General features: G+C 44.7%; 1 protein-coding gene across 1 annotated transcript in view; it reads right to left on the reverse strand.

Moving 5' to 3' along the window:
• COPB1 (COPI coat complex subunit beta 1) overlaps positions 1 to 23,752 on the reverse strand; it is an 821,662-nt gene that overhangs the window by 29,956 nt on the left and 767,954 nt on the right. The window contains exons 19-20 of the mRNA XM_069623734.1: positions 18,462 to 18,607; positions 17,956 to 18,045 (exon numbers count right to left, since the gene is read on the reverse strand). Coding sequence (XP_069479835.1) covers positions 17,956 to 18,045; positions 18,462 to 18,607 — 236 coding nt within the window. The remainder of the gene's footprint in view (positions 1 to 17,955; positions 18,046 to 18,461; positions 18,608 to 23,752) is intronic.

Raw genomic sequence — 23,752 nt, forward strand, 5'->3', positions numbered from 1 at the left:
TTACTGTGATGTTCGCTGACAACGGATGCTGTGCTCGAATCCAAATGGCAGGCGTTTCCCAAAAACCTTACGCACTTCACTCTTATTATCCAAACAGCGGGCATGTCTGATGTCCGGAAGTGAGTCCGCGGACCGAACCCAGACGGTTTATGGTCATAATACCGAAAATATAAATCTCGAAAAAAGAAATCGAGAAAAAAAAGTCGCATTTTTTTTAATGACGTTTTTTATTCGAAATGGGGGGTTCCCCCCAACCCACCCCTTTTTTTTACCATTTTTTTTTTAATCCCGGACCCCAAAATAAATATATAATTAAAAAAAGAGAAATTTTTTCTCCGAGATTTTTGTTTTGACCTTTTTGTCATTCTAGATTTTTTTTCGATAATTTGACCGACCACCAACCCAGACATCACAAATATTTTTTTTATCCACTTTTTGGTCTTTTTAAAATAAACTACTGGTCGGATTTACACCAAATTTACAAAAGCACGCTTTCAGGACCAAGCCGCCGCTCCTGCTGCAAATTTGGTGAAAATCCATCCAGAAGTTTGGTCTGAAGGCATGAGGAAAAGAAATTTTCATTGTGTCTATGGGAAAAACCACACATTTTGGCCCCCCCCCCACAAACCTTTGCCCCCACCCTGAAGAAACCTCACCAAACTTTGCACCATCGATCTGACGGGGCCATATACTTTTATTTGCACAGTTTTGTGAGGATTTGTTAAGGGGGTGGGGAGAAGTTATAAGCTGCCCAAAAAAATGCTCTTCCTATGGGTTGAGCAACTTAACCATAACTACAGAGCCGCTACCGCAGGCCTTGTGTAATATATCAATTATTTAACATTCATTCCATCACTAAGTGAGATACGATACATTTGAACTCCAAGCAATCATCACACCATTCAATACAAATTTTACACCTTCAATTCACCCATTTTTGCAAAAATGTCTTTCAAAAATGCCACCACAGCCACAATTACCGATATCCGGTTACGTTCAATTATTGTTGACCATATCTTTCACGGAAAACTGCAGCTGTAGAGTGTAGACATTTTTCTAAATAAAATAGCCTCCTTTGTAAAAGGGCAGGGCATTCCATTAAACAATGGTAGTGTTTGTAAGTCCAAAGCTTTACACGGTCTGCACGTGTGCTCATTCCTAGCTATACCTGTTAGAACTGGATTTCTATACTCTGGCCTGGTGGACAGATGTATAGGAGGCCACTCTAGTTAGTGAACATGGACAACTCTGGAAGCTGTAGCCAAACCAATCAAGGCAGCATGGTGAGTGGTCAAGGCTAAGTCTCAGAAAGGGGTGAGCCTGGTCAAGGGTCCACAATAAGTACACAAGGATTACACTTAGACAAGTAACTATACAAATACTATATTTATTTATGGCCAAGCACACACTATAAAAATGACTACAAGCCTGTAATATCACACAAACTAATAATTATATATATGGGATACATTACTCACCGTAATCGTATTTCTGATGCTTGTATCTGCTTAGATTCACATGCTGTGCATAGGCCGACATCTAGTGGAAGCTGCAGAGTATTACAGTTTGTTTTTCGAAACTCGAAAATGGGCGTCGACACAGGGCGTGCCAGTAATACTATCCCTAGTGTGACGTCCACTGTACCCAAGATCCCTCACGCGTCTAGGATCCTCAGATTGTATTTTTTCTGACATGAGGTAGCATGAGGAGTAGCGTGAGTACAGATAATCCAAGCAGATAGACAGAAAGGTAAGACTACAAGCAATCATGCACCTTCTCTCGGAGGGGAGGAAGGGTGGGTCGGATGTGAATCTAAGCAGATACAAGCATCAGAAATACGATTACGGTGAGTAATGTATCCCTTCTGAGGCTTGTGGAATCTGCTTAGATCACATGCTGTGCATAGATTAGCGAGCAGTACCAGAAGAAGGAGGTGGGATGTGAGAAGGGTCATGAGCAAATAAGTGTCTTAGAACCGCTTGTCCCACTTGTGTATCTGCCTTGGAATGGGTGTCAATGCAGTAATGCTGAGTAAAAGTGTGAATAGAGCTCCAAGTAGCTGCTTTGCAAATGGTGTCAAGGGGTACATTTGCAATGAAAGCCAGAGTGGCCCCAATGCCTCTAGTAGAGTGGGCCCTTGGCGTAAAAGGCAGAGTCTTTTCAGAGAGTGAGTAACACAGCTGGATACAGTTAATAATCCACTTCGAGATGGCACCTTTAGAGATGCAATCCCCCTCTCTGCCTGTAGCTACGGAGACAAACAGTTGATCTGTTTTCCTTAGTGGTCTGGTTTTATTTACATAGTAGCGGACCGCCCTACGCACATCTAGAGTGTGTAGTTTCACCTCAGCCGAGCTTTGCGGGTTCTGGAAGAAAGCCGGAAGCTCGATGTACTGGTTTACATGGAATTTTGATATAAATTTAGGCGAGAACCTAGGGTGTGTGCGTAAAACCAGTTTGTCTTTATGGATAGTAAAGAAGGGATCCTGCACTGACAGAGCCTGAATTTCACTGACCCTTCTTATAGAAGTAATAGCTACTAAGAAGGCCGTTTTATAAGTCAGGTGTTTGAGACTGCTTTTATGCATGGGTTCGAAAGGGGGGCCCATGAGCTTGGCTAGCACCACATTAAGGTCCCACCCTGGTGGTGGGTTCGAAATAGGAGGGTGAAGTCTCTTTACTCCTTCCATGAAGGCTTTAACTACTGGTACTTTCCACCACAAGACCTTGTTATGGGAAGTGGTGCATGCCGACAGGGCTGCCAGGTTTACTTTCAGTGAGTTAAAAATCAATCCTGCATCTAGCAGGTGGCGCATGTATGTAACAATAGTGGAAGGAGTGCAATCAACTGGGTTGATTTCTCTACTCTGGCACCAGATAACAAATCTCTTCCACTTGTCAAAGTAACAGTGCCTTGTGTTTGGTTTCCTAGATTCCTTTAGGATGTCCATACACCTCTGTGGTAAATTGAGATGTCCAAACTCTATGACCTCAGGAACCATGCTGCCAGGTTCATTGAGTTGGGTTGCTGAAGCACTGTTTGACCTTGGTGCTGGGACAGTAGGTTGTACCAGGCTGGAAGTTTGATGGGCTCGCACACTGCCATCCTGCGTAGGTGTGGGAACCACGGTTGTCTTGCCCACATGGGAGCAACTAGGACAAGCGTCATCGACTCTCTGTTCATCTTGTTGACCACCTTCCTGATGAGGAGTTGGTGGAAAAGCGTACGCAAACATCCCTGACCAGTTCATCCACAGGGCGTTCCCCTGGGAGTCTGGTTGGGGGAACCTGGATGCAAATCCTGGGCATTGTCTGTTTTCGCTTGTGGCGAATAAGTCTATAGTGGGGAAACCCCACTGAGAGAAGATATCTTCTACGACCTCTCTGTGTAGAACCCATTCGTGTTCCTCTGGGAGGGAGTCTCTGCTCAGAGCATCCGCTAGGGAATTGAGCTCCCCTGGAACATGTTGTGATGACAGGAAGATGTTTCGTCTGAGTGCCCATGTCCAGATTTTCTGGGCAAGCTTGGACAGATTTGGCGAACGAGTCCCTCCTTGCTTGTTCAGGTAGAACATGGCTGTCGTGCTGTCCGTCCGGATTTGCACTGACAGGTTTAGTAGGTAGGGTTCGAACGCCTGAAGCGCTCTAAATACTGCCAGAAGCTCTAGCAGGTTGATGTGGTTCTTGGCTACTGAGGGAGACCAGAGACCCTGAGCTGTGTGGTGGAGATGGTGCGCTCCCCACCCCGTCAGGCATGCATCGGTAGTGACTACTGCCTGTACTTCGGGATCGTAAAAGGGTTTCCCTGTCCAAGATTCTCTCTTGTCCACCAGTGAAGGCTTTGTACCAGTGTTGGCGAAACGACCACTAGATCGTCCCACTGACCACTTGCCTGAGACCACTGTTTCGCCAACCATTCCTGCATGTGACGCATGCGCAGGCGCGCTTGGGGGACCAGGTAAATACATGACGCCATCATGCCCAGAAAACGCATTGCTTTGCATACCGTTATTTGGTGACCGGACTGATATTGCGGAATTTGCAGTAGTATATTCCGAATTCTTTCCACTGAAGGAAATGTCAACCCCTCTCGAGTATCTAGGATTGCTCCTAGGAACTGTTTGGATGTGCTTGGCACCAGGCTTGACTTTTTCTCGTTGATTGAGAAGCCTAATTCGTGGAGGAGGTCGATAGTCCTTTGAATGTTTGTCCTGATAATTACTGGGGTTTCCCCCGTTATGAGCCAGCCGTCCAGATAAGGGTACACCGGGATTGCCTCCCTGCGTAGGTGTGCAGCCGCCAGTACCTTGGTGAATACCTTGGTGCCGAAGCTATCCCGAAGGGCAGTACCTTGAACTGGTAGTGCCGACTGTCCACCTTGAAGCGCAAGTACCTTCTGTGCGCTGGGAACATGGAAATATGAAAATAGGCATCTTTCATATCCAAAGTTGCCATGTAATCCCCCTTTTTTTAGGAGGGGGATTACCTCCTGTAGCGTAGTCAATCCAAACTTTTGGGGCTTGACATACTTGTTGGCAGGCCGTAAGTCCAATACTGGGTGCATTGTCAAATCTTTTTTTGGCACAAGGAAGTAAGTTGAATAAATACCCTTGTTTACCTGGTGTCCCGGGACGAGTTCTATCGCGTCCTTTGCTAGCAGATTGTCGATCTCCTCGAGGAGAATCTTCTGATGGTCTAAAGAGTGTACTCTTTGTCGTGGAGGACGGTTCCGGGGACGCTGCAGTAGTTCAATACAGTACCCTGCGGATACCGTTGACAGCACCCATCTGTCTGATGCGATCCCTTCCCAAGCCTGGGTGAAGTTGGAAATGCGTCCCCCTACTGGGGTTGCGTGAGAAGGGACCCTGAACTGAGCGTCACTGCTTTGGTGGAGGCGTGCCGCCTCCTCTACTGGGGCTGCCTCTGCCTTTACCACGTCCTCTCCTATTACCCCTGCAGTAACCCTGGGTAGACTGTTGGCTGTTGTTCCACTGTGTACCCTGCCCCTGGGAATAGTTTGATCCTCTCTGGGAATTTTGGCCGCGTGGGCGACGAAAATTTCCATTCCCTCTCTGATTAGGGGGTTTATTGGTTAGTTGGCCAAGGGACTTGAGTGTCTCATATTCGTCCTTGGCATTCTTCAGCGCATCCTCGACCGCCTTACCAAACAACAGATCGGCTTCTAGCGGTTTGTCCAACAATGATGCCTGGGTTTCTGCCTTAAAACCAGACTGCCGTAACCACGCATGTCTCTTGATGACAGTACCTTCTGCTATCAATCTGCCTGCGTTGTCCGCAGCGTCAAAAGTTGCTTTTAAAATGCAACCAGACACTGCTCTACCCTCTGCTGAAATTCGTGCTAACTGGCCCTTTAAGGGTTCTGGTGCAGAGGCTATGAGTGCCGCGACTTCTTCCCACTGATGGCAGTTGTAGCTGGCCAACAGGGTGGTGGAGTTTGCAATCCTTGCCTGATAGGCGGACGTTGAGGCTACTTTCCTGCCAAAACCATATAGTTTTTTGCTCTCCTTGTCTGGAGGAATCTTCGGACGATGACAAGGGTTTTCCAGCCCTCTTACGAGTGTTAGTGACAACCAGGGAGTCTGGCTTCAGATGTCCTCTTATATAGAGAGGGTCAGACTGGGCTGCCCTGAAAAGTTTTTCAACTCTGGGATTGACTGCTCTGGTGAGGTTCGGGTTCACCAGGGACGGGTCTATTCTTCGCTGAATAGACTTAAGGATAGGGATGGTCTGGGCAACAGGCCTCCTTCCTCCCACTAACTCCTCAGCGAAGTCCCTCTCCTCCTGGACACCGTGGGTGTCAATATGGAAATGTTCTGCGGCTCGTGCGAGAACCTCGTTCAGGAGGGGTTGGTTATCGACAAGGGAGTCGGTAACCGGGGCTTCCTTCTCTACCGGGGAATCTACTCTGTAGGTTTCAGGGTCTTCCTCTTCCTGGTCCTCATCATCCCCATAGTAGCCCGTCCCGGTTTGCTCTTCTACCATGCCAAATTCTTGGTCCTCATCAAAGGAAGTCTCCCCTTGATACTGTGAGTATGGCCGTGAATATGGTTGCACATCGAAGGGGTCCGAAGACCTCAAGGGTGTCTCACACCGGGGCTTCTTACTCAGGGGGATAGGATCATTAGAGGCTGAGGGTGCAGACCCTTGTGGATTATATGAAAGGAAATGGTCTGGATTTTTATCATAAAAGTCTGCCAAAGAAGACATCCTTGACATGACCCTATCTATGTCATCACTCGACCATTCTTTGAAACGGGGAATGACTCTCTCAGAAAGTTTAGGAGACTTATCCTGAGTAGACTTGGTGGTTTTAGAAATAGCAGCAGACTTGGGCGTGTCAGTCTGTTTCTGAGGAGTGGAGTGTTTTACAGGTGTGGAAGAGAACAGTGGCTGCTTCTTCTGCTGTTTTCCCCCCTCGCCGTGAGTGGAAGAGTGTTTTCCCTGTCCCTTAGTGGTTCCGGAGGTTTTCGACGCCTGGCGTCGAGGATCGGGGGTAGAGTCCCTGTCCTTCGAACGTGGGGCCACGCTGATCTTGTCTGCGGGCTCTGACTCCTGGAGAGCGGCCTGGGGGTGGAAGTCGTCTTCGTCCTCCGACGATCGAACTTCCGTTAGCTTAGGGAGCGAGGCACTCTTGGCAAGAGTGGATGATTGCCTGGAGTCATGCGGCGATCTCGATCGAGAACGCCCAGAGGACAACGATTCGGACCGTTCTCTATGTGCCTCTTTCCGAGAAGTCGACTTCGTCGAGTCTCGGTTGGACTTTGTGTGTTTTGTGTGAGTGGTGTGTGAAGTGCTTGTGTCGCCGGGGGTCTTCCCCATAGCCGCCCTGTCGGACGACCTTCCGAGGTCGGGGACTTGCGCTCGGCTGTCTTTAGACGCCGTAATGCCCTCGCTGTCCGAAAGCATGGCGTCGCTGCCATCGCTGAAGGCGCCCTCCGCCGCCATGGCCGCCTGCCTGGCGTGGTGGGCCCAACGCTTCGTCGAACGGTCCTTAAGTGTCTTAGGTTTAAACCTACTACACGCTCTGCAGTTCGCCTCGGGGTGGTCCCTCGGCAAGCAGAGATTGCACGTGGCGTGCCTGTCGACCCAAGGGTATTTGCGATTGCACTCGGGGCAGAATTGAAAAGGGGTACCCTCCATACGCACCTTGAGGCAGCGGGCTGGTAAGTGTAGGAAATGTATAAGGTGTACCTATATACAAAGAGTGTAGAGTATGTCCAACCCCCCACTCTCCCTACTTGCAGGGCCGAGGCCAGAGGCCTTCCAAGGCCCTGGCCGAGGCCAGTGGCCTTCCGAGGCCCAAATCCATCGTGCAGCAGCCGACGGTCGACTTCTTCTCCAAGCCGGCGTCGAGTGTCGAAGTTCGACATTGGAGTGGGGAAAGGATGTAAATTTATCGATATTTTAGCAAAAGTATGGCTAAGGCCAGGGGACTCTGCAAAATACTTCCGACCAGTATGGCGGAAAAACACAATCTGAGGATCCTAGACGCGTGAGGGATCTTGGGTACAGTGGGGATAGTGTTACTGGCACGCCCTGTGGCGACGCCCATTTTCGAAAAACAAACTGTAATACTCTGCAGCTTCCACTAGATGTCGGCCTATGCACAGCATGTGATCTAAGCAGATTCCACAAGCCTCAGAAATATATATATATATATATATAGCACTTGTAGCTAGTGAAATAAAACCACAATATTCAAACTCCACAATTCTGAAATGAAAGATATTGGGTAGATTAGCAATGGCAATCCACAAGAATTTAACCCTAACTTTAGAAGTTCAACCCTAAGTTGACTGGGGCCTTGTGCCCTGAAAGTATAAAGTTCCAAGCCGTTTTGGTAGCTGGGAAAAAGTTAGGTGAAGTGTCTTGAGGGTGGCAAAATGGGTCCAAAAGTCAGGTAAGCTTCTATCCTAGTGAATAAAACTGTACCCAGCTTTCGGTGTGCTTGTGCAAACAAGCAACAGCAAAGCCAAACTATTGTAAATATTTTAGAGGTTAGAAACACTTAAAAGGGGACACAGGGATTTGGCTAAGTACCACAGTAACTACCCCCCCCGCACTCCCAATACTCTGGTGTCTCTTGGGACTTGGCAGATCTTTAGAGGGTCATCAGAGGTTGGGTTTCCTGCTGTTTCTTCCAGACCTTGATGCCCAGGAGTTGCAGGTTCCATTGAATCCCTGGTTGGCCACAGATGCTGGTGCAACGTGTTCCAGTTGAAGAATGCAGCTCACTCGGGTGTAGGCCTCCTCTCAGCACACAACTGGATGCGGGAAAGCAGCTTCTGGTAACGGTCACCGTTGCACGGCGACTGCAGGGGACACAGTCCTCGCAGTCAGAGTCAGCCTCGTATCTCGTGTCCCTTGAATGCTGGAGCGCTGACAATGCGCAGAGACGACTCTTGTAGGACACGCTGGCAGTCCCCACAGTTCTGGGCTGAACCACGGAACGCTGAAGTCTGCAGCGTGGTAGCGCAAACTTCGAGCTGGTCAGCAACTGATTGCCTTAGGGACACCTCCTTTGAAGGATCTGGTTTGCAGGAAACCAAGCAGACCTCGGGAATGGATGCTCCCTCCACTCCCAGGGTTGAAGCTCCACCAAAGAAATTCTTAAGATCACTTGCCAGATAGGGCTCTACCAGTACAGCAGCATCAGGTGGTCGCCAGGCCTGCTTTGGACAGGTACACAGTCTCTTCACTGGTCTATGGCAATGCAGGTTACTTAGAGGATTTCTCCAGGATCTTCAAGGTATGGCTCACGGTGAGACACAAACTCAGCTCAATGGAAGATCTGACCCTCATACACAAACCCAGCAGTGGTCCTGATGGTGAAACTCATGCATACTCTCTAGACATACAGACACCAGTATGTGGAGTGGGACCAGACAGCCCCAGCCCACTCCCCCTCCGCCCCCCCCCCCCAATGCTTTCCCAGAGAGAGCAAGGCCACAGGACAAGATGGTCAAAAGAACAAGCAAACACCTTGTGGCACGGTCATGTTAGGACACTAGCCACAGTTAGTAGCCAAAAGCAGCAAATACAGTAGCGATAATGAAAAGTATTGCAAAAATAGTCAAAATGCAACTGCTGCCACCAGCTTGTCTTTTTGGCACATCCAAAGTAACCAAAAAATCCCTTTGATTGTGGTCTAGGGTATTACAAAGGAAACCCCTTTGCGCTGCATTTTAAGATGCATAGTGCAATGAGAAAAAGTTACCCAAAAAATAGATAAGATGTAACAAGAAAAGGGAAACAGTTTTTCAGTACTGACAGCTTTAAGGACTGGTCAGTTTCCCCATAACAATGAGCAACATTGGAGTGAATTCACTTCACTGGAAAAAGTCAATACAGAGCTAAAACACAAAAGCAAAATGTTTTGGGGTCCATAGAAATAGACGGAAAGTTGCTAAATGGAGAAAGCTTTCCAAACAATACCTAATCTAGGTCCCACAATTTCAAGTGTGCAGAGACCGTTCAGACAAAGTCTTAAATACCACGAACGTATTATCCCTGAAGGGAATTTCATCAGGCACGGTGTAAGGATTCTCCTATTAGTAAATTGAGGTAGAGAATCCTAATAGAGAGTCAGTCTTAAAAGGTCAGTTTCATCCATTATCCTACCCCAGTCCTGCATCCCAGATTTAATTCTGATCATTACTGTATCACCAGGTACATTTGCTTCCAGCAAGTAAATTTTGCACTCATTCCCTAATGTCTGAAACCAACCTAACAGATTTCCCAAACATTAGCTCCCTTAATTCATCATACAGAGAAACGCCTATTCCATCTCTTATTTTCAAATAGAGCCCTAATCTCCGACACTTGTAATTCGACCACCAGGATAACAAACATTGTTCCAATCTAATAACACTTACAGGAACAGACAGCAGGAGTCCCAACACAGCTCTCCAGGTCTCACCTTCCTGTGTGTCAAACCACCTCCTACTTTTAAACTAAAACAATTCAAGTCCATACAAAGCTGCCAACTTTCCCTAGGCCCTGTAAAATTCAAATCAATGGCCATAGTGAGTATGCACATTTCTCTGCATCGATTGCCTTCATAAGAGAAACAGTGCCACGATTTCAGTTTCAACTCTCTCCTTATTCCATTTCTTTCTGTGACAGTCGGGCGATTACAAAGCCTAGGTAAATACATGAGGTTACCTTCTCTATCCTCAAACCATTGATTGTCCAGGAAGAGCTCCCACATTTTTTGTTTTTACTTAAGGATAATATTCTGGATTTTTTCCTGGTTGAAAGATAAACTGTTATCAGTAATGTAGGCTGCCACCCAGTCCAATCTGTCCTGCAGGCCAAAGGACGTCGGACCTAACAAAATCCTTTCCCAAGAAGCTCAATGCCTCTAGAGCCCTGGTACTCTCTAGGCTGTACTACTGCAACAGTCTCTTCCTTAATCTACCCTCTTACTCTCTCCGCCCCCTACAGCTTATCAAGAATAGGGCTCCAAGACTTATCCTTGGCCTCAAGCCCTAAAATCTCTCCATTGGCTCTGGGTTCTGCAAGGATTACATTAAAATTCCTCTTCATCATCCATAAGGCTGTCTGGAGCCAGGGACCACGCTATCTACAATCTGCTCTCACAAAATACTCTCCCTCCAGGTCCTTACGTTCTTCCGGCTCCAACTCTGTGTGTCAAGCGCTTTTCCAAGCAGCGAGGTGGAGGCTGATCTCTTTCCTTGGCTGGCTCCCTCCTTTGGAACAGCCTCCCCCTACCTCTCTGTCTTGAGCCGGATCTCCTCAAATTCCAGAAGCGCCTTAAGACTTTCCTCTTCACCTCCTCCTCCCCCCTTACCCTCCTGTGCTAAACCCCTCAGTCGCTGTGATTGGTGACCTTGGCCGTTATGTGTCCTACCAATCGCCTGCAGCCCCTCCCACTCCTAGCAATTGCCCTTGGGCACCCACTGGTCTGTTACCTCACAGGACTGCCCTTTGTATTGGCACATGACAATTCTACCTCTGCAACCCCTGCCTAGCACTTTACCGGTACCCGGCAACTCACCCCATGGCACTTCGCCCCCGCCTGGGGAATCTCCTCAGCACTTACCCTCTCTACTCTGCCCCCACTCCCTCTCTGCACTTGCACAATCTGACTGCTCACAAGGCCTAGTAGGACCACTTATATGCTGTTTATTATTGTATTCTACTGCATTTGTCACATGTTCCCTCCCTTTGCACTGTGGGAGGTTTGAAACAATGTCTTGTGGTATAAGCGCCTTACAAATGCCCAACAAAATAAAAATAATTACATGATATCATCATCTTAGGCAATACAGCCCACTCCAAGTTACCCAGTTTAAGGGAAAACACTTGATGACATCTCCATAGTCCAAAGATGCGACACATTCTAACAGGGTGGGGGTCAACACACAACCCTGGCGCAGACCCTTACCCTGCTTCACCACCCTTGAAAGGTCACCCTCCACATTGAGGCGTACTCTCATACTAGTATCTGTGTGAAGTAATATTAACATATTGAGTAGCCCTGCATACATTTCCCAATCTGACTTTTATTTCTATAGGGGCTCCTGCTTCACCCTGCCGAAAGCAGACAATAGATCCAGGCTAGCTAAATGGAGCAAACATGCCAAACCATTTTTCACTGATGCCATACACAAGGGAAGAAGAATCTGTTCCTGGTCAAAATTCACATTCCAATGTTCTCCTCTTCCATATAATGTCGGTTAATCATTTTCTTTTTTGTTCCGAAAAATAAGACAAATGGCTCACCTAACTCACCTTGGTAACACAGTTACAGTGACTATTCATCTGTTTATTATAAATATTGTTTAAAATGCACCAAATTGCGCTTGCATTCTTCTTTACCAAACTGCCCATGATCATTTGATTGGATTTAACTTATGAAATCCTAGGTGCCTTAAACCAATTCTTATTGGATTGTTGGAGATCCTTTAATAAAGTTCAATTTTTTCTTATATGACAAGTCAATGGTTGCTCTTATCTGGCGCACCTCTGCCCTAATTTGGTTTCCCTATGAATCTCTATCATATCATAGACCTCATATTTTTTCTAGCTTACCGGTCAAGTCTCTCATAATTTTTCACAGTGAGTACTAGTATACCAGTTGATGAGCGTGCTTGAGAACTGTTCTGGTGCACAAAACATCTGACTTTCATCAGGCGTCTACGAGTCCCAACATTTCCTAATACATAGATTGACTTTCCTTTGATTTCTAGTGAACCGACTAACTCAATTTCCTGCGCCATTCACATATATCTACATGCAGATTTAGTAATACCTCCCCACACCACTTCACACTGAAATTGTATGGTAAGCTGTGCATGATCACAAACATGATCTTTGTATATTAAAGTTCAAGTTATTACTTCTTTGTTGACCGCCAATGAATATACAATCAATTGTTTTAGACGACACTTGCCCAAACCAAGTCGCTTTACAAGGAAGATTCTCTTCAAATTCCGCATTTATTTTACACATATTCCACCTTTCCATGAATCTTGCCCATATTATTCCTTGCGAATCCTTCGAACCCTTACCCTGCTTACTGACGACTATACTTGCACTCATTGTCAATATCGTTTAAGGGATCTTTGACTAAAGGGCATGTGCAGTTCAAGTCACCACCAATCACAAGAAACACTTGTCTATGAGCGGGATACAAATAAAATATAATATAATACCATGCTGACAGGATGTTGTCCAATTTTATCAGTAGTTCTTCTAGTGCCATTACACTGCTCGTAACAGTGTCCAGCATGGGATTAATACACATTAATCAACAGCACGTCTGCAGCATTCTCACGTGCCCATCTTCAGTCTCACAATCAAATAGCATTCCGTAGATGACACAAGAGAAGGCAGCCAATCAGGCTGATTCACAATAGCTGTTAAAAGACCACTGACTGGTCACCCAAACTTACCCTTCTTAGCACTTCAAGTCTATTGTGTAACCACCTATAACAGGATCTTCCACCAACCATGTTTCTTGCAACATTAGTATTTCATAATTTAGGTCAAAGATCCCCTTACACTGATTAAAGAAACTATTAAAGCCCTTGTATTCCAACATAAGGGTGTCAGATTGGACATTTTAATATACAGGTTGTTGCAGTGTGGACGACCTCAGGGTAGACGCAAGCCAGGACCAATCCGCACCCCCTTCAGAATAGTGATCTATAGTTCCACATCTCATCCCATCCACATCAAATCTATACTGAAAATCAGGCCCAGTCTTAATCGTACATACATCTTTCCTTTTTCCAGAATCAACCCCAAACTTCAACCATCCCTATTACTTATATACTTCAAATCCTTTCTGAAAGAGTTCAGATAGCCCAGATACAGCAAGATCACAAATTAGCTGAGAATAGAAATGGACCTTACATCTTCCCAGATAATTATCGTCATATAGATACACCAACTTAATGTTGGTTGTTGATATCACACTTAACATGGGAATTGATCTCAAAAGGACCAATATTTGCATTCTATTTAAGGGAATATTAGACAACTCCTTAAAAATTGAAGCTTAACGTCATCTGCACTTCACTACCACCACCAGCCACCTTCCCACCAAAAAGGGATATCAAGACAGCCTTCCTCATCATTAATCTTTCATTCAAAGCCCTTGTTTCCCACATCTCTTAGTCCCTCAACCAAAGTTTGAGATGATGCAGACACACGGGACAGGGTAACCGGGTCCTTAATACAGTTCACTAGGTACACATTATCCCACATCCAAAAACCCCTCTGCTTGAGTTTGAGAAGCTGACATACAAAATCAACTGATTGCATCCTTGGTATGCTCACTATATACATTTGAAGGGGGCATTACATTATCAGTGTGTCCACTAGCGTCTTTAGCATCAACAGACAGGCTACTCGTGGAGACCTCCACGGTTTAGAAAAAAGAAAAACAGTTATTTCCTTGTGTTTTTTTACTCTTCTCTTTTTTTCCTCTCCACTCAACTCTTACAGACACCCCCCTCCTGCTCCTCATTCACACTACCAGAGCATACCACCTCACAACTGTTCTCAACTATACACGCAGTCCAATCCTCAGTAAGGTGGAATCAGGCACTGCCGGAAAATCTGTTATCACTTCTTCGCCCCTTCTTTCTCTTTTCAGCTCTGCGTAAATCCTCATTCTCATGCCTCCTTGCTGACCTCAGAATATTACAGATGAATTTTCTTGAGCCATTCTTAGATGATCTAGGTCCCCTCTGCTGGTTTTTTGGTTTCTTTGGCTGGGAGAGGACTGTCATTATTAGGTTTAGTCCGCAATGGAATAGAATAATGAGGAGGATTCAGGGGGTTGCAAGAGGAACTCACAAGTACTATATCTCTTGCTCTTTTCTGGCTGATACCTCCTTAGGTTCCACGGAGGTACTAGCAGCTCAACTTTTGTCTAATATCTCTTATCGAGTCTACCATAGTTCAGTTCTTTTCATTTTTTTTATTGTATTTAAGTGCATATGGTCAAAAAACAACCTTTCACACTACACCATAAAAATACAAAATATACAAAAAGTGATCAATATACATTCATATCATATTTTACATCCATAGCATCATGTTAGACATTTAATGAATAAAACTTTGCGATATCGGGGTAGTCTAAAACAATAAAAATAATTTGATTATTTTTCAGTTAAAATAGTGTAATATCGGTACATACAGCCAGTTGACCACACTAAAAGAATTGGTTAGGTACAATTTAAATTGGATGTGGAGCAACCAGTTTGACTTTCACAATATGGCAAATTTGGAGTGCTGCGGCAGTTGTAACCAATGATCCCACAGAAAATAATATGGTACTCCAAAATTGATGTTACGAAATTTAGCATAGCCCTTCTTGTACAATTAACTGAAAGAAATACATTGTGTCAGGACACTGAGTGCAGTTAAGACAATATCTGCAATGCCGTTGCTCCATAGGGATATCTCACCATGCACCCTTATTCCCCAAAACCGGCAAAATATCGAACCTTAATCGTAATATAAATCGTATGAGCGGTCTTTGGTTAAATAACGAGGGCTCTCTGTAAACCCATCTTGTCGAGAAAATAAGATATTTTGATCGTTCAGCCAAGTGAGCCAAGGATTTTAGTCTGTCAAAGTATCTAGTTTTCTTTTCAAATTCAGGTATGTCGAAATCGACAGCTGGTGTAGGGGTTTCATTCATTCAACGCTTTTGAGTAAAGCGCTATATAAACACAATAAATACAAAGTCATACAGATGTCTGTGAGATGTTTTGACACTTCTGTCTCCATCTCTCTGAACCAAATGGAACTGCTTTTCCTTTCTGCATGTTTCAGTCCAAGGCCAAGAAGAGAGCTTTTGGCTTGGTTACTGAATTCACCCAAAACCTACAAATTGAGACCCTCCAGAGGGAGAACAAAGACTAGAGTCCTAGCTCCAGTCTAATCGACTCCACTGGTACAGCACTAGGTAGTTCTAGGAGTGATTGTAAGATCATACCCTCCGTTGTATTAAAGCCCCTGTGTTAGATCTTATTTCCAGTCCAGTGTAGTCAAAGGCGAACAAGGGCTTGGAGCACCAAGTGCTGACAAAGAGCTGTCACTGAAAGACTACTCTGGTTGCAAAGAATCCTCCCCCTGAAATGGTAATGAGCAGGGAGTGCCATCATCCGGTCTCTCAGTATTACACTGTAGGTCTATTGGATCATCACCTTACTCTGAGAATAATAAGTTTAGTGAGGCTCTTGAGCAAATTCGCACTGCTTCGAGCTGTGGGTTTCATCCTCGAAACCAGTAAGGCGTTATTTAAATCATTGGCCATTATTGGCAGACATGGATCAACCTTAGTGAGAGGCTCCCCAATTATCCTGACCTCATTAGACAACCCATCCCGGTCATCTTCAGTTATCCAAGTTACTTGTGTTGCTTGCACCACTTCACTATATAATTTTGGTGCAGCTTGAGGAAAAAACGTATCTTTTTCATGGTCAAAGTTGAGGATTCACCTTCCCCATTTTGTATATCATCAGACATTTCTTTAGCCAAAGAGTATCTTCACGACTCTGCGGGTTATATCTCTTGCCACTCCCTGTCATTATTTATATTGACGCACTGTGAAGACTCAAAGGGCTAGTAGCCAAGCAGTCACACAGAGTCTTCACTTAAGGTATGTTACAGAGAGAAAGGCAGATATCCAAGATACATAACTCTCAAACACGCAGAGTAAACAAGATAGCATAACAATACAGTTTTATAGAGACAGCTAGGCCATATGGCAACTGGCCACGAACAGCTACCAGGGAGTCAGTGAGGCCAGGTGTGCGAATGAAGATCATTTTACAGCGCTGTTCAATGAAGGGTGTAAATTGGAGTCTCTCACTGCTACACACTAGCCCAACTGCACTCTACCTCCGAAGCACTCCGCTCCAACGGTGCTCCTTGCCTGCAGAAATGCTAAGAATGGTACGTATGCTCTGGCAAACATGGTACGGGCTGCAACAACGCCTGCTCCAATAATGTCCGCCAACTGTTTACCTCCATGGCACGAAGATCCAAATAAACAGTTTAACAAACATTTGCCTGATGGTAGCAAGGCAGAGAACTAAGGGCACCACACAGTTACGTGCAAATCAATGATGTATTAAGTTATGGCAAACATCAAGCAATTCAAAGGTAAGTAAACATAGTTCTATAAATGTGTATAACAGAGTTTGGCAACCCACCATGGGTTGCTCATTGCTTTAGGATTCCACACAAATATCACAATATATTGTACTAAAGTAGCATACAGTGGCGTTACTCTTACAAGGCAGCTCAAAACACAGTGCAGCTAGTTTAAGAAGTCTAATCCCCATCTTATAAGACTCTCACTGGGTCTTTAGGTATCCCAACAGGTTCTACAGTGCAGTGTTGGACTTTAGCACCATTTGCCCGCCCAACCTTAATTCCTGAACATTTCCACACCAGTCATACAGCAATCTGCTATATGGAAGGACTGCTGCAGTGCTACCAGTCCATGCACCTGACACACAAAGGCTTAGTCGCTGGACAGGATTTTTGTTGTTTTCGGTTTGTAAACTCACAGATTAAATAAACAGTACCACAAATAACCACACAAGGATGAAATGGCCCAATCAGAGTAACACAATAGAACAATCCGAAGCACTCTCAATACTGTAAAGTAATAGGAACTGTGGAATACTTCACACAACAAGGCAGACTCGATGACCACATCAGATTCAGGGCTAAGTACCCCATGTCCATACACACATTTTATGATAATGTTCAGTGTTCAGGTGTTGTCCTCATCCCTGTGCCAATAGAGGAAACTGTGCTGCTTCAGAATCTTGCGAAAATACTAATTTCTCTGAACATGCCTCAGTACGTGAACATTAATTTTACATAACAATGAATCATGTTTCAAGTCACTGAAAATGCAATTTTACTCCATTTATATCTAAGGAGTAAAATAATGCAACTTTAAATTCTATTTGGAGAACTTTGCAGTTTAGTAAAACAGCACTTTTTCAATTAATATACAAGCAAAATCCAGGACAGTACAATGGATCTGGCGTTGCTTTATTATATGTAAAATTATGTTTTCTTAAATAACATAAAACAAGGAACTGCAGTGATACTAAAATTGTGCATGGTCCGAAATATGAAGCCTTGCCTTGCAGATTATAGACAAAGGAAAATGGTTATGGGAAAGTTGACAGCAAGGTAGATATCTCTTTCTAAATGTCAAATGTTTCATTATCAAAATTCCAGAAAGCAAATCAATTACAATGCTCAAGCTAATGAAAATGGATGTACTCTGGTGGCATACATGTTTTCCATGCGCAGGATACATGTCAGAGCAGTTGGCAGAACTAAACAACTTAATTTTTTTTGCACACGGATTTAACATTTTCAAAACAAAGCGCTGGAAGTAACTGTCAGCTATGGTCTTACCTTTTCTGGGGTAAGGCATTTCATGTTGGTTGACTTAAGTATGTGTTGCAAATATTCATTCAGATCAATGATATTAGTGTTCACAGTTACCTGTTTCATAAAAGAAAAGAACAAATTCAGATAAGCAAACATGTTTAACTGAAGTTCCGTTCCCTTTTTTTAACTAAACATTATTTATAAAACAGACTTGGCGAGCAAGATCTAAATCATTTAAAACAATTGTCCTCAAATAATCACATTTCTGCTAAATAATGCTGTTACAACTTTATCTGACTGTATTTCATATCTAGTCTAGTTTCACGTGTCTTCTGATAAAACCAATATGGTTTTGCCTAGCGTTAGTTCTAATTTAATTGAAACTCACTGTATTGTTCATGCAATACTTGGAAAACAACACTGATTTGGGTATTATTTGTAGACAAAGCATGCATATTTAAAAACACTTTTCAAAGTCTTAGGAGGTGGCTAAAATCATTTACGGTTCTGAGAATAACAAAAACACTTACTTTGTTTTCCCATTCAAACTCTGCCCACATCTGGCGGAACTCTGTATCAGTGCATGACGCAGGTTGGATATAGTCCATTATGTCAATATGTATATCACTTAGGACGACACAATTTCTGTCACTTGCAGCTCCAGACACATCATAAACTAGAAATATATTACAGAAACTTTAGTTTGTAAAAATCAATGCATAGTATGTTATACCCAGCATTCTAGTTGAATTACCAGAATTTAAAACATTACATATGCTGTGATGGACAAAGTTTACTCAGTGTTGGGGCTGTTCGCTTTATCTATAATGTAACACTCTTCTTTATGGGTGCCATGTCTTTCTTTTCCCTCTCATTTGGACTTGTCCGGTTTCTTATTATAGGTAGCAGATAACTATTTTTGGTGAATGACGTTGATGCTGGTCATTTAACATTGTTCTGCACTAAATGTTATTTTATCAGTTATTTGCCCAACAGGACTTATTTTAACAGTAAAGAAAAAAGGAGGACATAGCTTGACTGTTCTAAATTTTAAATCCAAAGAAAATATGAAATCCATTTTATGCTATAGCTTCTCAAGCATCTCAAGAGTCCGAGCTTTCCTAGCCTTAATGTATGTATATTCCATTTGGACGTGAATCAGAGGTAAACCCTCTCTTCCACTGTTGGAACCCTGAAACCTAGGGCATTTGTAAAGAGTCCTTTTGAAAGTGCCAATGTATACCATTGCCGTATATTTCCATCTAACCATGTTGTTAATGATGTGATTAGGAAACCTAAGCTAGAACGGGTAGCTGATTCTGGACCTTTTGTTAACAGTGTTTCGAATTCAATGAAAAGAAGAGGACTGACAGACCGTCTCTTTTATTGAACGTCGACAAGACTGACAAAGAATCAAGAACCCTACAGCAAAGTGTGAAGAGTGTTTCCACAGCGTCTGGCAAACAAACTGACGTTATGCCGGGGGTGGACTGGGGGGGGGGGGCAAACTATATAAAATAGAAACAGAAGTGGGACTAAAGAGAGGCGAAAGAGTAATTTGGCAGGACGCCAGCGAGACCTGGGAGATTGCAATCTCCAAACCTGAGAGTGAAGTAGAAAGAGATTCTTCATCATTCGTCGACTCGTCCGGCATTGACCCGTGCGGTTCTGGCAAGCTGGAAGCTTTGATAAAACCAGAGGGAGAACCAGGCGACAGAGGAGGCTGCATCGAAAGCTGGCACAGGGTTTTGGGAGACTGCAGCAAGGCTCGTTTCCAAGGCTTTTGTTAGGCAAGATTGCATGCAGTACCCGTTGGGTGCACTACAACAACCTTGACCTCCTGGCAATAGGAACCCAACCTTTGGTATATGTCTGTACTACACAGGTTGGTAGCGTGTTGAGTATCCAGGCTTATCTCAAGAGGGGTCAATGTGAGCTGTAGGGTTGTTACACAGAGATTCACAGTGACACGTATTCAAATTAACTTACACGCAAGGTTTCTTGATTAAACAATTATTTATCAGTCAGTTAGTGTAAGCCTTCTTCAGAAGGGAGCAATATCAAACCACACACAAATATACTTCAAAAATACACACTCTTAGTTTCTAAATCCGTAATTACCCTTTTGGGATGGCCCACAGACATTACCTACACCCTCAGGTGACTTCAATAGTTAGGGTGCTGGGGACTTTAATATATCACTGTTGCATTTAGAATATACTTAGGAAGGTAGGTCAAAGGAAATGGTTATTAGAGCAAAACAAGAGATCACACAAATATTCTGAGGCAGGGGGTTACAAATATTTGTAACCCCCACTGCAAAGTCAGTTAACCCCTTCATGGAAGGAAGACACAACCATTAAGCAGAGGAGAGAAGAGTCATTCAGAAAGCCAGGCCAGCCAATAAAGTTAACAAAAGTCGAGGTGAACCGAAGCACTTCTTGCAGGTAGGTAAAAAGGTCTTGCACAATGTTTAAGAAGTCTTTGTAGAATAAGAAGAAAATCAAAGTAGGGCAAAAAGCTGATTAGGCTTGTGAGGTAAAGAAGCTGTTGGCAACTCTACAGATGCAACCAAGACAAGTCTCCATCAAGGACAAGCAAGGTTGCACAACAAGAGGCAAGTTCTCTCAGACTTTACAGTACCTTTAGGTTGAAGAAAAGTGCAGCAGATGGCTTCTGTTCCTGTGCAGCTCTGCAGATCCTACTGTTCCTGCGACTCAGCCGTGGGGACAAGAGGGAGGTCATTTGGGGACTCCTGCACTGCAATGGGACAATCACCGACCGTAACCGGCAATCTTCAAAAAAGTGGCACTTCAGTGTTTCAGCTCCTCGCATCTACCGCAAATAGCAATACCACGGTTTCTGGCTGTTGAGATGGGCTCTCCTTGCATCTGGGGTCCTGCACTCTTGGGGGGGCTCAAGCTCGGTCAGTCCTGCTTCCTGGAAGTCCGCAGGATCTTCCTGGAGTTCTTAGCCAGCTTAAAAGCAATGCACACAATCTGGTGTTTTTCTCCCTGGCTCTATGGTTCCAGCAGCGACTGCAGTGGAAATTCAACTAGCTCTGAGAGGATGTCCAGGTGGCTTACTTTGGAGTTGATTGGTCCCACCAACTCAAAGGGAGAAGTCGTCCTAGCAGGGGTTTCTCGGTTGATATGAATTTGGAGGTTCAGCACAGCAGCAGGGCTTCACCGAGCAAACCAACGGTCCAGGAGTTGTAGCAGGTGTCGTCTTCAAGTTCTTCTTCGGATTCCTTCATCCAGTGGTCGACTCTGCCTTCCAAGCCAAAAAGCCTCACCTTTTATGCAGGTTTCTCCCATTCCTTCCAGCCTAGCTGTCAGTCACCCAGCAGGGTTGCTGTCCTTGCCGGACAGCCAGCCGGCCAATCACCTAAGAGTGCATTCTGGTCTCCTAGGAGACTAAGCACAGGGAGTTTTTCTGGCACCACCCTCGCTTCCTGCCCCCGCCAGACACCCTGGAGCCAGAGGCAGGCTTCACTCGTGAATCCCGCCAAAGACAAAATGAACAAAGGGACCAAACCTAGTTTGGGGTGCTAAGTAAATCTCAAGGAGGACCTTTCCACAAAGAAATGGCGAAAAGAGACCGGGCCCTTTTGACAAATGGCACCCTTGGGTGCTTTACTGCAGCTGTGAACGAGGCCCGCGGTAAAGGCACACCACGGCAGTTAAAAGTAAACCACTGCCACCAGCCATTCATTGAGGAAAGGGTAACAAAAATGTTACATGAGAAGCTAGACAAAGGGGATACTAAGTAACCCTTCCAGCACCCTATTGTAAGATAGTGTGTGCTGGGTATAGAAAGTTACAAGTTTAAGTAAAGTCAATTTCACTTCACTGCTCTTGCAAACAGTAATTTATCCAAGAGAAGGTATTCAAACCTTGGGAAATCTGAAAGACTTCCCTGTGCCACTGCACTGAAGGTACTGTGTGACACAATGTAAAAGATGATGCCTATGGAGTTTGTCAGACTCCACAACCAAAAGAAACAGAGTTCAAAATCACATTAAAATACATGAGTGGCAAAAAAGTTCTCACTCTCTCCAGGTTAAAAATTAAAGTCCTCAAAATCCAGCAAAGTTGCTGGGGGTCTCTAAGGTAGAGAGGAATTAGCACATTTCTGAGAATTCTCCCCAACAGCCGAGAAGAGGAATAGCGGGACACCCGAGAAGTGTCTTGCGAGTAGGTTGGGAACCAGCGTGCAAAAACTTGGAGACAGAGTTGGTGGCACAACCTGTACTGGGTGAACTGTTTGGTGCAACAAACGGTGCCAAGACCGCCTACCGTAGTCTACAGCAGAGCCGCGTAGGTGACTATCAGTAGAGAGCGCAAGACCATGGAGGAGGTTTCACCTGTCACGGCAGGACCAAGAGGGTCCGACAGCTACGTCGAGGCAGTCCATAATAACTAGAGGTGGAGAGAGGCGAGACACGGAGTACTACAAAAGGAAGAAGTTGAACTAAGCAGTGTGGACTGGCAAAACCAGTGAAGAGTTGCCCGGTAGAAGGTAAAGGTAACATGCACAAGTCAGGGAGGGGGCAAGGACGTTACGAGACTTAACAGAGAAAAATAGAAAACCGTAAATCATTTTGTGATATAGTTTCCAGGTCAGTTTAAGAAGGGAATCATTCTCCTAGATTGCAAACATTATATGGACTTTATGGTTGTTGTAGTGACAGGGATAGAGTAGGAGCATTTGTGACGGGACGGTGCCTTTTTGTTTGGACTCACACGGAACTCCTGACAAGCACCCTAGTTTCTTTAGTTTAGGTAGGGAAATCCCCTTAGAGTTAGGGATAGATAGCTTTGCTTTATAATTTAACAAAAGTCTATAGCAACCGCTAGGGCACCACTTGGTCAGTAATCTTCATTTCTTGTCGCCACAGATTTCAAATGGATAAGTATTATTTGCAGAGATTTCTTTTTTTTTTTAAAGTAAAGATATATTATTTTTAATAATAAACGTTATCGGCTTTTGCCATAGAAAAATATTCACAATAGCCAAAAACATTATATAACTAGTCAAACAGGGCTGTGGGGACTGTGACAAATCTGAGGATGTCATCTCTTTCTCCAGGGGATGTTACGCCTCTTACCGGGTTGGGTGGCGGGGTCATCAGGTCCAATGAACCCCGAATGGAGGGTTTATCCATTTTGGCACCTCTCAGAGATGCATCGGGTCCCATCCTCCGGGTGCTGCCATGTTCTTGGGTCTGCGCATGCATGGACGTCCGTGTTAGATGTTCCGGGCATGCGCAATACTCAATGCCATCCGGCAGTCTCAGCTTGCATTGCAAGCCTCGTTTGGGTCCCAGATGTATATATATCTGGAACCCACAGACATCTACGAACTGCGGTCCTTTACCTTATCGTGCTAGAAGGCCCTTATTTTCTCTTTACTCTTTCCTGCACTGGGAACCTTAACCTCCTTGACCTTTTGACATCTGCTGGGAGGTTATTCTATTCTCCCTGGGTTCCTTCTTCTGCCACCTCTTCAGCCTCATGCCTCTGCAGGGTATTCAGTATCTTGAAGATCTTCCCGTTACATCTTTGGAAGCCAACTATTTGGACTTCAGCTACACTACTAGACCTCCATCGCGGCCTTCCCCGTCAGTGCTTGCACTATCCTGGCACCACGTAAATCAGGAAGTCCTGTTGGGAGCTAATCCAGTACATACCTGTTATCACAAGGGAGGTGCTGGGTTGGTACCCCACATTGCCATTTCATCTTTTCTACGCTCCTTGACAGACTGGCTACCTCTTCACAACCTTCTGGAAGACCAGGTATGCAGCATCAACGTGAAGTT

Source organism: Ambystoma mexicanum, chromosome 11 (genome assembly GCF_040938575.1).
Source record: "Ambystoma mexicanum isolate Mex_15411 chromosome 11, UKY_AmexF1_1, whole genome shotgun sequence".
NCBI lineage: Eukaryota > Metazoa > Chordata > Amphibia > Caudata > Ambystomatidae > Ambystoma > Ambystoma mexicanum.